Source organism: Pituophis catenifer, unplaced genomic scaffold (genome assembly GCF_029215685.1).
Source record: "Pituophis catenifer annectens isolate HBS135680 unplaced genomic scaffold, rPitCat1.0.hap2 SCAF_1, whole genome shotgun sequence".
NCBI lineage: Eukaryota > Metazoa > Chordata > Lepidosauria > Squamata > Colubridae > Pituophis > Pituophis catenifer.
The window spans coordinates 52,061,072-52,075,912 of record NW_027256881.1 but is presented as its reverse complement, the minus strand read 5'-3'; the positions used below and the strand labels follow the sequence as shown (position 1 = coordinate 52,075,912).

The window sequence follows — 14,841 nt, the reverse complement described above, 5'->3', positions numbered from 1 at the left end:
GTGGGGCAATTTTGAGTGCCTTTCTTATCTTTCTGGGCTAGGTTTATGTCAGGGGTGTCAAACTCAGTTTCATTGAGGACTGCATCAGGGTTGTGTTTGACCTTGAGGGCTGGGGTGGGCATGGCCACTGTGGGTGTGGCCAGCTCAATGTCACTTGTGTCGGGGGCACCTGTGGTGGCCCGAGTGCTCTGCCAGTGAAAATGGGCTCCCAAGCTGTTTTCAGGTGTGATGGCCTCCTGCAACCCTCTGCCAGCGAAAACAGAGCTTGGGAGGGCCACGTGCAGTCCTCCCAACCTTTGTTTTCACTGGCAGTTACCGCTGGCCAGTCCTTTGCTGTTTTAAGGGCGGCCCCGTGGGCCAGATCTAAGCACCCCACGGGCCAAATCCGGCTCCCAAGCCTTGAGTTTGACACCCCTGGTTTATGTTTTCCACTTGCCATATACTTTCCTCAATGCTATTTCGGAACTCTTCTACACTTGCCAGCCAAGTAATATTGTAAGATTAGGTAAACATTTTAATTAATTACAATAATCTAGTATCTTCATTGATTGTTCAATCAAACAAGACAATGTTTGTCATCAGTATGGGTTCAGTTTCTATTTTAAATCAAACCAGAAGAGAAAAATGATATATAAATGAAAATTAGACTTGTCAGGTAGCTAAATCACAATAGTATTACTATTAGGAAAGTCAGTCACACATCTTTCTGATCTGTGTCTTCACTAATTTAATGATCATCCTTATTTGTACATACTTCATTAAATTCAGTTGGGGTATTTCCAAAGGCACACATGGACTTGAGCAGGAGCCGGAATATTTGATTGCAATTAAATGTATAGTCCAATCCTATGAAACCTATCTAGTGTGAAGTTAAGTTAAAGTAATTATGCATGAAGCCATAATCAAATTTACTTGGAAAAAGTTCCAACAAGTAACAGAGCCCCCCCCCCAATAAAATTAGAATAGCTTTGGCTTTAGGAAGTAAAAGGGGAATGTTTTTTCTATTGTGAGATAATCTGTACCCAGAACATATTGACAAACTGTACCAAAGAAAACTGGCGTGGACTGACTGACAAGGTGCGTGATAATGAGGTAACATTTAATAATTAAGAAATCTAAGGTAGCTGTAGAGACGATAGTACATCAACCACATTGGTTAAACAATAATATATGCCACCCAACAATATTCAGCAAATAACAAATGCATTACAGTGTAGGATGCACGCAGAGCATCAGACAGACAAAGAGATGTTTCAGAACCGCAACTCTGTGGGAATAATCAACAAGAATAATTAACACTCCACAATTACAGATCCATAATCGCGACGCACGAACGGCCCGATCCGGAGCACTCTCTGACTGCAGATTTAAAGCGTGCAAGGGGGCTGGTAGCCCGCGACCACCGACTGCCAACGAAGAAAACGGAAAGGGGTTACTAACACCCACTGCGCGCAGGAGTTTATAAAGCAACCCGGACAATCCCCGAAGAACATACGCCCAGCCAGCCCACTGACATCTTTCCAGCCGGCTAAATCTCTATATTCGCCCAGTCCCGCATTACAAGCCGCACGCAACGCTCAGAGAATGCAGACCAGTGAAGGAGGCGTGGCTTCCTCCGCTCCACCCCCTTGGCGTCCTCCTGCGTGCCTGCCGCCGCGCCTCCTTTTTCCCCCGCCCCCACCCCCCGCCTCCCCGAGCCGGTGTGTCTCGAGCGATCCGCTTGCGCGTTGCGTTATTTTCTGCTTTTTCCCAACTCTCCCACCTTCCCTTGTTCTCTTCTCCTCCCCGCCCCTCGCGCGCCAGCCTCGCGGCGCTTCCAGCGTCGGTTTATTCCCTTCCCCCTCCCCTCTCCTCTCCTCTCCCTGCCATTCCTTCCCTCCCTCGACTCCCCGCTGTGGTCGGGGTGGGCCAAGCAGCGAAAACCGGAGGGTGCAGGCAGCCGAGTCAGCCCGAGGGTTGCCAAGGCAGGGACTGGCTGGCGCCTGAGGGGAGACCCCCCTCCTTCCTCCTCCTGTCCTCGGCGCCTACGGAGAGCAACCGGGCCGGCTCATAAAAGAAGAGCGAGGAGCGGCGGGGAAGTGAGGGGGGGGGAAACGCCCCCCCCGGACCTCGAGCAGCAACATGAGGTGAAGTAGGGGCTTCTTCGAACGGGAGAAATCACCGGGGAGGGTGGGGAAGGCGTCTCTCTCTCCCCCCCCCTACAAGCATTGGGCTCGTCCTTTCAGTGTGTGTATGTGTGTGTGTGGTGGTGGCGGTGGGGAATACTCGATGGAAACCGTGTGCGGGTAAGTTTGAGGAAGGGGCCCAGCCCCTCAAAATGAAGCGAGGGCTTGACCGGGAAACCCCGGCGAAATGGAGAAGGAGAGTCCTAATAGGGAAGCCTCGTGTACTATAACGTACCTCGGTTGAGACGAAAGATGCACGAAAGACCACCATGAGTCGGCTTGGGGCGGGGGGGTGTTCCCCACTCCCTCCCCCTGCTGGACACGCGTGTTCATTATTCACCCCCCCCACCCCCGGCCCCTTAACCCGGTATCTGGCGATGAAATTTCTATTTCCCCAGTGTTGTGTTTGGGCTTCTTTTCTTTCTCGAAAGTGGGGGAAGTTTGTGAGTGGATGTTAGTCGGTGGATGAAAAAAAGGAAAGGTGCCGCTGATGCTGTGTTCCCCAGGACCAATGGCTCGTTTGACATGTACAGCTTTTGTTGCATTAGCAGGGTCGTCCAAGAGGTATAGGGAAGATAGAAGAAGACGGAGGGAGGTGAGGTCATTGCATTTAAAGGAGTTAAAGGCAGCATTTTTAAAAACGGGAGGGAAGGATTGGAACTGGAGGAGGGAACGATTATGAGGCCCTGGCTATTTTCTGAAATTTTATGTGCATTTAAAAGGAAAAAAAAATCGCCTTTTGAGATTTGTAACCGTTGCTTCGGAATATTAGATGGAGGAATGAAAAAGTAATACCCCCCCTTTCCCCCCCCCCCAAATTGACGTGTGTTGCATTGCAGTAGCTCATACTGGGTTTTTCTTTGTGTGATCAATAAATAGGAAAAAGTCACTGACATAATACCCCAGCAACGGTATGTATTTGCATGTAGAATTTTTAAAGGGGCACCATCCAAAGCGTCATTACTAGGCGGCATTCTCTTGTCTTTCTCCCCCCTCCCCCTTAAACCATGCCGGGATTCCTTTCATTTTGAAACCTTTTTTTCCCTGTGTATTTTGCATTCTGTGACCACCTCTCTGGCTTTGACGCAATACTTAGAAATGGGGCTTGTTAGGCTCTACATCAGCTCCAAGGAAACTATCTTCTTAATATAAACAGTGTAGGTTAGGTATAAATTAATCTTTCTTTCCAGATAGTTGACATTATTTTTATAAAATTTATGTAAATGTTGGTAAGCTTTTATAATACAATAAGATTCACATGATATAGCCTAATATGTTGGTGAGACAAAAAGAATTTGACTCTACATAAAATTTAAATACTTTATCTTTGAAACTTTTCCTCCCAAGGAATTAGTGCCCTTTCTCCCACCATGAGAGCTATATAATCTTCAAAACTTCTGTTAACAAGATGCCAGGTTACTTCTCTTGATTCTTTCTTTCTGCTTATAAGTCTGCAATATTCTGATTACTGTTGGCTGCCCTTTGTGTGCTTTGGGATGAAGGTTTTGCCAAGTTATCTTTTTTTTTAGTATTATGTAAAATCAATTAACTGTATTGTACTTTTTGACAATACTGGATATTTTTATGCTTTAACTGAAATTGAATGTATATCTTAAATGTTTGGTATCTTTAAAATATTTCAGTCAGAATATTTTGGGTTTTTTAATACTTCATGAGTTTATGGCTAGATAATGCAAAAATTATTTTCAGGAACTTGTATTGCTTTTGAGATTTCATATAGGGTGGCCACTATTAATTATAGGGTGTGTCTATATAATGAGTTGAATACATGGTAAAAAGAAGTATTAGTATGTGCTCCAGTAAATACCATGTATTTAAGTATTTGTCAGTTTATTTAAACAAATTGTATTCCCTGTAAATAATGACTTTAGAAATTACCACAATATAGGCTATACAAAATTGGCTTCCTTTATTAGTCTGTTAATCCACTGCCCTATTTTCTTAAGTTTTACTCTATTAAATGCCTCTGAAATATAGACTCTAAATTCATTGGATTTATTGTAAGTATGATTAAGACGGTAAACACAGAGATTATCCTAATTCAAACAAAGGTCTGATATGTTATGGCTTTTGGCCAACTGCAGCATTAAATAGTACTGCTTATTTTGGGGTGAATTATCTCATTGGATTCTCCAAGTGGTCAAAAGGATTTTTAACAATATTACCTTTCCAGATTTTTAACAATATCACCTTTCCGCTATTTATTGAGAACAGATATTCCTTTGATATGTAACCTAAGATAATTAGAAATTCCATTCTGTAAAGAGAAATTGAAGAAGCTGGATATATTTAGCTTTAGGAAAAGACAACTGGGATGTAGCTTGGTGTGTGTGTTGGGGGGGAGATATGATAGCATTTTTAAAATAGCTTGAAACAATGTCTTGTAGAAGAAGACTGCAGGGCAATTAATAATAATTTAAGTTATATTTTCCTAACCTATTAGCAGAGTTAAGTCATAAAGAAAAGTAGTTGGTTACCCTATATTGAATATATTCAATGTATCTGACATGAATAAACAAACAAAGGGAAGGGAGCTATCTAGAATGCTTTGCTTTGGATTCCTGCATTGAGAAGATTACTGAACTTGATGGGATAACTTTTATTTTGTTCTGCCCCTCCCCCCTCATAAAATTGGAACAGTTGTTTAAAATACTGATGAATTTTAACTTATAGAAGAACTTTTATTATATACTTATATGAAATATGTATTGGTCAGATTTGTCTATTCTCTCATGAAATAATGGAATCCCCTCTTCTGCCTTCTTTTTAATATATGTGTATGTGTGTAATGTAGCCACTTTGGTTTCATTCTTTTAAGACCAAGGCACCACGAAAAATCAGACACTAGTACTTATGTTCAGTCTGATGTGCTGTGATAGACAGCAGGCTAGTACAAAAAAAATGGAGATATTGCTCTTTTCTTCTTTGTCCCAAAGGTGCTTTTTTAGGAGGCAACTGGACTTTCTTGTTTTTCTTTGAAGACATTTTGTTTCTCATCAAAGAAGTTTCTTCATCTCTGACTGGATGATGGGGAATAGAAGGATTTATATTCCTTGCAGACAGCTGGTCATTTGCATTCTTTTAGAGAGTCATTGAGACCATTCCCCACCATCCAGTCAGAGCTGAAGAAGCTTCTTGGATGAAAAGCAAAACTTCTTAAAGAAAAACAAAGTCCAGTTGCCTCCTGAAAAAGCACCTTTGGGACAATCATGACCTGGATGACCTGTGCTCTGAACAAAAACTGTTATAGGAAATCCTCATATTACAAACATTTATTTAGTAACCGTTCAAATTTACAACAGCACTGAAAAAAGTGACTTACAGTCATGCAGCATTCCCATGGTCAAGTGATCAAAATTCAAACATCTGGCAACGTGTGTATTTATGACAGTTGCAGCATCTTGGGGTTATGTGATTGCCAATGTTGGGGGGGGGGTTATATCAGTCATTTCCACCCAGTACACTAAATTTTATTCAATTCAGTGCACTGAATTATATATGAGATGAGTAATACAGGACTTGAATTTTAGGACAGTACTTCAGGCGTCAAAGACATCCTAAATTGCTCTGTACTTCTTTGGAATAGTTGTACAGTAAGGTGGTACTACAATCTTAGTTTTGACCATTAACACATATTTGCATAAACAAGGGATTATATATGTAGATAATTGCTGTTAATTATTTTAAATGACTTGTGGAAAATTATCATTGCTACCTTTCAAAACTTTGTTTCAATCTATGTTATATTCAGCTGCTCTTGATAAGGCTTTAAAACAGGAATGGTTGTTGAAAAGAGAAAATGATAATAAATAATTTGAAATATTTATAGGTAGACCAGTGTATATGAATTGCTGTTAGGGTTAGGGCTAGTGTTATGTGTATAATTTTAAATGTAAGCTTACACGGAAATATTGGTATAATTGTTCTTGAATTCTACTTTCAATATAGCAATAGGACCTAGCTTTAAATGCCGCTTTATAGTGCTTTACAGCCTACTCTTAAGTGGTTTGCAGAGTCAGCTTATTGCCCCCAACAATGTGGGTCCTCATTTCACCAACCTCGGAAGGATAGAAGGCTAAGTCAACCTTGAGCCAGTCAGAATCAAACTCCTGGCTGTCAGCAGAATTAGCCTGCAATACCGCATTCTAACCACTGTGCCACCACAGCTCATTGGTTAGAATGCAATACAGTATATAGAATACTATATAATTTCTATATAGTTATTAAACTTTGAATTTAAGCAACACTATAAATGTATACATTGCCACTACAGTTATTAAAAATGTAAACATTTTCATTCTTAAAAAGAAAGTATTTTACCATTACCTTAATTAGAAAAATAATGTATTGTTCTGTAACAAGTTTGTTAACTAGCATTGCTTAATTTTATTTTGTATTGAGAGAAGTAGAAGTAAGTACATATAAATGGGGGGTGGGTGGGTTTAACATTGTTAAAACTGCTTGTATGTTACCGTGTTTCTGAGAAAATAAGACTGGATCTTATTTTCTTTTGACCCTCGAAATATGGCCTTGGCCTTATTATCGGGGGTCTTATCCCTGAAGCGGGATAGGTGTGGCTGGTTCTTGCCTGAAGCATTGCCAGTGAAGATCGGGTCACAAAAAAACCCCCGAAGTTCTCGCAGGCAAATCGTGTGCAAAGGAGAACTCTCCACAGGGAGCGAGAAGGGCTAAGCGATGGCTTCCGAGTGGGTCCCAATAAAGCCCTGCGAGAAAGGCAGCCACAAGTCAGAGGACTTGAAACTAGGCGTGTCAGGAGTTGTCTTTGCCCTCCTCCACTTCAGGATGCTTAGGGTGTCGGGGCAGCTTCCCTCCCCCACCCCTGGGATGCTGCTGGGGCTCCTCTTGGTGTGGCTGCTGAGCTGTTCGATCAGCTTGTGCCACGGCTATTTCGACAACCCACTTTATCCAGAGATGTCCAATGGGACGTTGCATCTGTATTTCATGCCCGCCAACTCAGAGAAGTCGCTGGGAGAGCTGGAAAACAAGTTTCGGCAGGGCCAGGAGCATGAGAGCCACGAGAAGAGCCACCTCAATGACGACTTCCTGGGAATGCTGGTGCATGCATGGGCCTTCCTCAAGGAAACGTACAAAGTGCAAGCTGTTTGTGCTCACCGTCTGGAGCCACGGAACCCACCTCAGCCGCCTCAAGACAGAGCATCTCAAGGGCTGAGCGGGAGCAGGTGCCTCACTGGGCTTTGAGTGACCCTCCCCCCCCCAGGGGCCAGCCATGCCAGCGGGACTCTTGCTAGCCATGCTTCCCCTCGGACAGACGGACTTTCCTTCATCACATGCTGACCGGGCATGGCAGGAGCTGGAAGCATCTTGCTTCTCCACCATGTCTTACCTGACTTCCAGCTCCTGCCATACCCGGCAAGGGGGGGGAGAAGAGACGGCAAGGGAGCCCCGTCTCTCTCCATGCATCTCACTTCTCCATTGCTCCACCCCTCCCCACCTGCCACTCCCCCTTGCCTGCTGAGATCGGCAAGTCAGATTCAGGGAGCTGAATGCGCTGCCACCGCCCGGGAGGAGAAGAATGTCAGAAATGAGCTCTCTCGCAGTGCCTCCTCTCTCTCTTCTCCCGAGTGGCAGTGGTGCCTCTGGCTCACTGAATTTGGCCTGCTGATCTCAGGCAGCAGTGGCTCTGATGTTCCTCCTCCCTTTCGCACATGTGTCTTAAGTATTTGGGTGGGCTTATTTTCAGGGGGGGGTTATTTTAGCACATGCGTCGTAAGCTCAATTGGGCTTATTATTGGGACATGTCTTAGTTTCGGGGAAACGCGGTAATCATAAATGTTTTTTCTTGGGATACAAATGGAATGCAAATGAAAGATAACACTTCTCAAATGCAATCAAATTTGAGCAAGAACTCATTATCAAGTAGTGATAGAGATAGAAAGCAGTTTTTCTTCCACTATTGTATCCTTTTGATGTCATCCTGCAGTACTTTCCTTAAGTAGTTTTTGGCTTTTTAAGATCTGTTTCACTGGAGATTTGACAGAATTTCACTCTAGAATATATTTATCAAAGAAATATATTTGTATTTGTAACTGAGTTCACAGTTCAGATAGTTTAGTTTGTAGGGTATCCCACATCACTATTTGATAAGATTTAACTAAATAGCTTTAAATTTCTTGATTACTATGAAGTACCTAGTACTCAGTTGATGGGCTACTTGTTTGCTAATTCTTATTTTGTAAGGATTATTACATCCAATAAGGAAAGGATCTGTTAAACAAATATATCACTGGAATATTTATGGGCTGTTGTTAACTTTGTTCTATATTTCTTTTGATACACTTAAGGAAAGTTATTATGACTATTGCTTGCATATGATAGACACTGTTTGCTAAAAGATCTGGAAAATATCAGATTTGCAAGGATTTTATATGTTACCAAGGATTACTATGATCAGTTTGATTTATTTAATATTTAAATAAGGGATTACAGGCAATAGCAGAAGCAATGCACCTAAATATATAAATATTTGTAAATTAAATGCCAATTTCAAGTCATACACTCAAGGTAAAAACTATAAATTACATCAACATGTCCTTTGAATATAAGAATTTCAGTTTTTCTTGATGGTTGTATTACACAAATACTTTTAGTTTCCACTTTGAAAAAAGATTGATTATATTATTTATTCTAAATTCAGCAAACTGTCAAAATGCTTCCTTTGCTTTGGAAATGTATGTTGTCCATTTTTTAAAAAAAGTATAATATTTGATATCAAAATGATCCACACTCTGTCATATTTAACAAATTCCACGATTTTGTATCTTTGTTCATCCATTTTTCTTCCAAATGTAATATAATTTAGTGGAAGATTTCTGAATAGAAATCTAATTAAGGGTGGTAACTAACAAATACAATTTGTGGGATTAGTTATCTCATAAATTGAAACATTAAATAGTAACAGATATTAATAAATTTGCTGAGACAGATTGTTTACCTCTTTGTTTACAATTTTGTGTTGGCAGCTTAATATATCCTTCCAGATGGTAAGGAAACCAATAATGTATTAAAGTCAAGATTTTTGTTCCTTTCCTTTTCAGTACTAATAATAGAGTTTTTAATAATGTGAAGCAGTACGTTCACATGTAAGCATATTTATGAAGAAAATGTTTGGAATATGATCTCACAAATGATTTGGTTTAAAAGTTGATTGTGTTAAATACACCTTTTTGGATATAGTCGTTTTTTGGTATATGTTCCTCTTTAATGTTTGTTCATTTATTACAAAGTTATGTGTCACTTGGCATTTTTTAAACCTCTTGATAATCGCACCTCTTTTTCAGAAGCAAAAGTACAGGTAGTCCTCAACATATGACCACAGTTGAGTCCAAAATTTCTGTTGCTAAATGAGACATTTGTTAAGTGAATTTCACCTCATTTTATGACCTTTCTTGCCACAAATGTTAAGTGAATCACTGCAGTCGTTAAGTTAGTAACATGGTTGTTAAATGAATCTGGCTTTCCCATTGACTTTGCTTGTCAGTAGGTCACAAAAGGTGATCACATGATCCTGGGACACTGCAACAATCATAAATGTGAGTCACTTGCCAAAAGTGTGAATTTTGATCATGTGACCATGGGATACTGCAACAGCCGTAAGAATGACAGAGGGTTATAAGACATTTTTTTCAGTGCCATTGTAACTTCAAATGCAACAAACTGTTGTAAATTGAGACCACCTTTACAACAATTCTGTGATCAGTATATAATAAAATATATAGGTAGAAGTGGTCTTCAGCCATCTATTTTAGCAGTATTTTCAGAGTTTTTTTAAAAAAATCAGTTATCTGAGATGTTTAGAGATGGGTCAAGAGGTTGCATATGGGATTGTGCATTATTACAGATAGATATCTATTCTCTAGAAATAATCATTTTATGCTAAATTCCTATCTAGCTATAAATCTAATCATACTATTAAGCAATATCTTTATCAAATTGAAATTGGCTTTACTCACCCATAAAACAAATGCTTAGGTTTAGTATGCAGACCTTGTTGCTAAGCAATTGCAAACCATAATTTGCTTGTTCAGATGTAATGTAATCTCTGAACCAAGCAGGTTCTGACAAATTAACTATGGTAAGTAAACTACCATTCTATGATGAATTTGATATAAGCAAACTTTATTTCAGTGTTGAAACTATAGAGTGATAGTATTTAGATTGTCTGGTAAATTTTTCAAGTTTGGACGAAGACTAGAGAGACATTTAGGACATTTATATCAGTTGGGAACAAATTGTCAAGTTCCATATTTTTATGCTTTGGTACAGGAAAGGAAGACAATAAGACCATTTTTGACTGTTGGACTAGATATTTCTGTGCAACAATAGCTAAATTTGGTTTGCTTTGTTCTACCTTTTCATGTGGAGTCATAGAGTTCCTTAACTGATCTTGTCAAAGGGATAAGCAAAATAAAGTATCAGTCACAATTTTAGTTGGGCTCCCTATGCAGCACAGAATTTTTAGACTTTGAAACTTAATCTAATTGCAAATAAGGAATTTTAAATTCTTGATGTGATGCCTAAATTGATGGACTGTAATTTACAATTGATCATCAGAAAATAATCTGAATTTATAATTTGAAGATTTTATGCATTATTTTCAATATTATATGTTGCCTATTCAAATAATGTTAAATATATGAACAACTAAGTGGGAAACTATTGTGTTTTGTTAATAAGTGTAGCTTTATAATATAATTAGGTCTATTTTTCTATGATAGTTAGGATAGACAGGGTCATGACTCATGTTTCTAACAGTACAGTCTTGTTTAGCAGACAATGTAAGTTTTATACTTTATTGAAGGGTGGGGTATAAATCCCTGAAATAAATATGCATTCAGATAATTGAACAAAATGTGTAAGTTCAAATTGTTATTCATCTCTTTCCTTTAATATAATATAAATATGCAGTGCAAAAATTATATGGCTATTTAAGACAGACTATCTGGCCTGGATATGGGATGGAAACAGGCGCTCAAATGGCACGTGGTGGGAATGGGATTGGGGGTAGTGATCTCTTCTTGAGTTCTCAATAGGCTTAGATACCATTGACCATGATATCATCTTGGGTCAACTGTGGGAGTTGGGGATGGCTGGCACAGTCTTGCACTTGTTCACCTTCCTCCAGGACTAGTCTCAATTGATGTTGATAGGGAGCAAGTGGTTCAGTCCCCAGCCCATACTTTGTGAGGTACCACAGAGTTCAGTATTTTCTCCACTCCTTTTAACGTCTACCTGAAGCCGCTGAGTAAAATAATCTGTCATTATGGGATGAGGTATCAGTATGCAGATTATACCCAAATGTACAACTCTATCCTGAACTAAGCAATGCTGTGGATGTCTTCTCACGATGCTTGGAGGCTGTGGATGCCTAGATGAAGGACAACAAGCTTCAACTGAACCCTGGTAAGATTGAATGGCTATAAATAGGAGGCTCCTCTGTATCTGGCGATTTACCATTTTAGATCCTGGATGGGATAGCACTGCCCCATAGTAGCCTGTTGTGTAATCCTGTACTACAGAAGAGCCTGTAGTACAGTGGACTAAAGCACTGTTATTAACATCTGCTGCTTGCAATTACTGCAAGTTCAAATCTCACCAGGCTCAAGCCTTCCATCCTTTCAAAGGTAGGTGAAATGAGGACCCAGATTGTGGGGGCAATAAGCTGACTTTGTATAAATATACAAAAGTATGAAGGCTATTGCTTAACGCATTGTAAGCCGCCCTGAGTCTCCGGAGAAGGGCGGCATATAAATTAAAGCAAAAAAATAATAATAAAAAAATTTAAAAAATCCTGGGATCTTTCTGGACTCATGACTCCTTCTCAAGGGGCAAGTGGCAGTTGTGGCTAGGAGGTCCTTTGCTCAACTTCCAAGTTGTGGGCCAGTAATGCTCTTTCCTGGATTGAAGAGCCCTCCTTTCAGTCATTCATACTCTGGTCATCTGGATAGACTACTAAAATGTGCTGCATGTGAGCTATCCTTGAAGAGAATCCAGAAGCTGCACCAACTCGTTCTATCCAGTCAAGCAGGGAGACCAAGTTGCATATCCCGTGACTCAAGGAGTTTTGATGAGTGGAATCTATGAGGAGGGTCGTCTCTGCTGTTGCCCCTGACCTTTGAAATATCTTGTCCTCGGAGTGAAGCAAAACCCCATGCTTTTGGTTTTCTGGAAAAGTGTTAAGACCTGGCTCTGCCAATTAGCATGAGGGTCTAAGAGTGTGATGCAACCCTGGGGATGGCTGGTGGCTTGAGGACACTTCTGCCCTGTTAGCCTTTTTAGCCTTCTGAATTTTTAACTTTGACTTTTATTTTTAACTTGCAAATTTTAATCTTGTTGTTAACTGTTTGTATCTACACTTTTATTCATGTGTATTATTTTATTATACTTTTGTGAATCTCCCAAAGTCACTTTAGGTGAGATGTGTGGTGAAGAAATTAAATAAATAAACTAATATTAAGATCATTTAGTTGAAAAATAATGTATCGTAGTAAACTCATTAATGCAGAAGTACTGTTTTAGATTATTTCAGTTTTATAAAGTACTATTAAATAGGCACCCTTAAAATATAAGTACTTGTTTATGAAAATTCCAATGCTCAATTAATCTGTCTAGAAAAGGGCCAGAAGGGTAACATAGGGAAAGTCTATAAAAAGTTTACAATCTTTTTTGTGTATAATTTTTTTACCCCAGTCATCCCAACAGTGTTGCATCTTTTTTCTGTTTGAATCTAATTGCTTCTTCGAGTTAGTCCCATTGGAAGGGTATCTTTTTCTGTTTGAGTTTATCAGTCAGGGAGATGTGTTCATTTCTGTCACTCAGTTATCATAAAGCCTGTTTCTTGCTTCTCCCTGACAAATTGCACATTTGACTTTAATGTTTATTAATTTTGTACACCATGCTCACTTTTGCATCCATTTTCCAAATTTTGTCATGCTTATTGTTTCTATCTTAAATTTCCAAAATTTCTATTTTTCTCTTAATTAGTTCAATTTTTGTATTCATTTTTCTTCCATATTTGCAAATCTTTCCTCTGTTCTTCCTTCAAGTGTAAGCATGTCTTTCTTAACAGATTCAGTCACTGATGCTGTCACTGAACCTGTGACACACTCCTCCAATTTTTCAAACATCTTTTGTGGAATCTCTAGTATAATCTGTTTGTTCTGTTAATGATACTCTCCTCTTCTTTTGCTGCTTTCCCTGTGATAACCATTTCCCTCTTTTAATTTATAATCCAAAAAACAACAACAACAAAAGAGCCTTTCTTTTTTTCTCCCTCCCCCTTCTCTGTATCCTAACTCTTTGGTCCCCTTCAGGACTCTGTAGCACTATAGTCTATGATTTTTTGCAATTTTCATCATCTCTTTGCTTTAAAAAGTCAACTAATCATTTCTCTTGGAATTTTTAAACAGTCCTCTTTTCCTTAGTGGTATATATTATTTACTTAATTAAAAAGTACTTTAAAGTACCAATTTTCCAAACTTGACTTACTTTTATCTGTTTAAAATTTTCATAATTCAAAATCTTGGCTAGCTTTTTTTCTTTTTAATTATTTTAAAATCCTTATAGTTATTTGTGTTTCACTTTAATTGCACCTCAGGTTCAAAAAAAACATTCACCAGGTGATCTAGTTGCTTTGCTGCTTAGGGCAGGGGTCCTCAACCCCCAGTCTGCAGCATGTTGCTGGGCTACAGCCCATTCAAAACGGCTGCAGAAATGGTGGATGAGTGTGTGGTGTGTGCGCAATGCTGCATTCATGAAAGTTGCACACACACGGAGCCATTCCTTGCTGCTGCCTCCACCGTTCTGGAAAGGTTGGAGACCTCTGGCTTAGAAGATCTCTATAGCTTTAAATTATTTGTAAAGCAAATGTGCTTTAAAAAGTGGAGTTTGGGCAAAGTCAATGTCGTTTAGCAAGTCCTGCTTGAGGTTGTGAGCCTGATGTTTCTTCTGTGGCTCCCAGTATTTTTTCCCATGGGTTACCCGCATGTTCCCTCCAGGTCCTACGGGTGTCATTGCAAGGAGTTGCCTTCCAAAACAGATATAGGCAATTTTTTGGCTTCTTATCTGGAGAAGCTTGGATGAACAGGGTTAGCTTCCTGGTCACTGTTCTTCACCTCAATATAATCTCTGTTCTTTAGAGGCATGTCAGTTCATCATTTTTCTCCACCAGAAAGCCCACAAGTAGTCCAATGTGAACTAAACGTTTTAGCAGTTCATTTGCAACTTATTTGCAGATCTGTCCAGGTTTTTGTGTAGTTTAAGCAGAGATTATTATTGATCTTTAAGGTAATGTCCAGCAGTCAGAGAGAAAATTGAACCTGAAAAGAGATTGGATATTTTAGGAAAATAAGCCTATGATTGGAAACATAACTCCAAATCAACCATGAAACACTTATAGGAAAAAAATACAAAGGTTTTAACATGGCCTTAACAGGGCCCAAGCTTTCATTTTACTGAAAATTTGTGGAAAGACCTCAAACAGTGTATGTGAGGAAATCCAAGAATATTTTTGAACTTGAAGACTTCTGAAAAAAATGGTGGGGGTGGGTGGGGGATCCAAAAGCAAGAGTAAAAAACTAAGCTATAGCAGGGATGTCAAACTCTATTTCATCAGGGT

The 14,841-nt window shown here is 39.5% G+C and overlaps 1 protein-coding gene across 4 annotated transcripts in view; it reads left to right on the top strand.

Moving 5' to 3' along the window:
• The first annotated feature begins 1,695 nt into the window (after positions 1-1,695).
• Positions 1,696-14,841, top strand: part of ENAH (ENAH actin regulator) — an 89,921-nt gene continuing 76,775 nt past the window's right edge. The window contains exon 1 of one of the 4 annotated variants that reach the window (XM_070932412.1): positions 1,696-2,126. In XM_070932412.1, the coding sequence (XP_070788513.1) occupies positions 2,122-2,126 (5 nt within the window). In that variant the 5' untranslated portion in view covers positions 1,696-2,121. Of the gene's footprint in view, positions 2,127-3,048; positions 3,077-14,841 lie in introns of those variants that run through there. The other 3 variants (XM_070932414.1, XM_070932415.1, XM_070932413.1) reach the window with 3 other exon arrangements.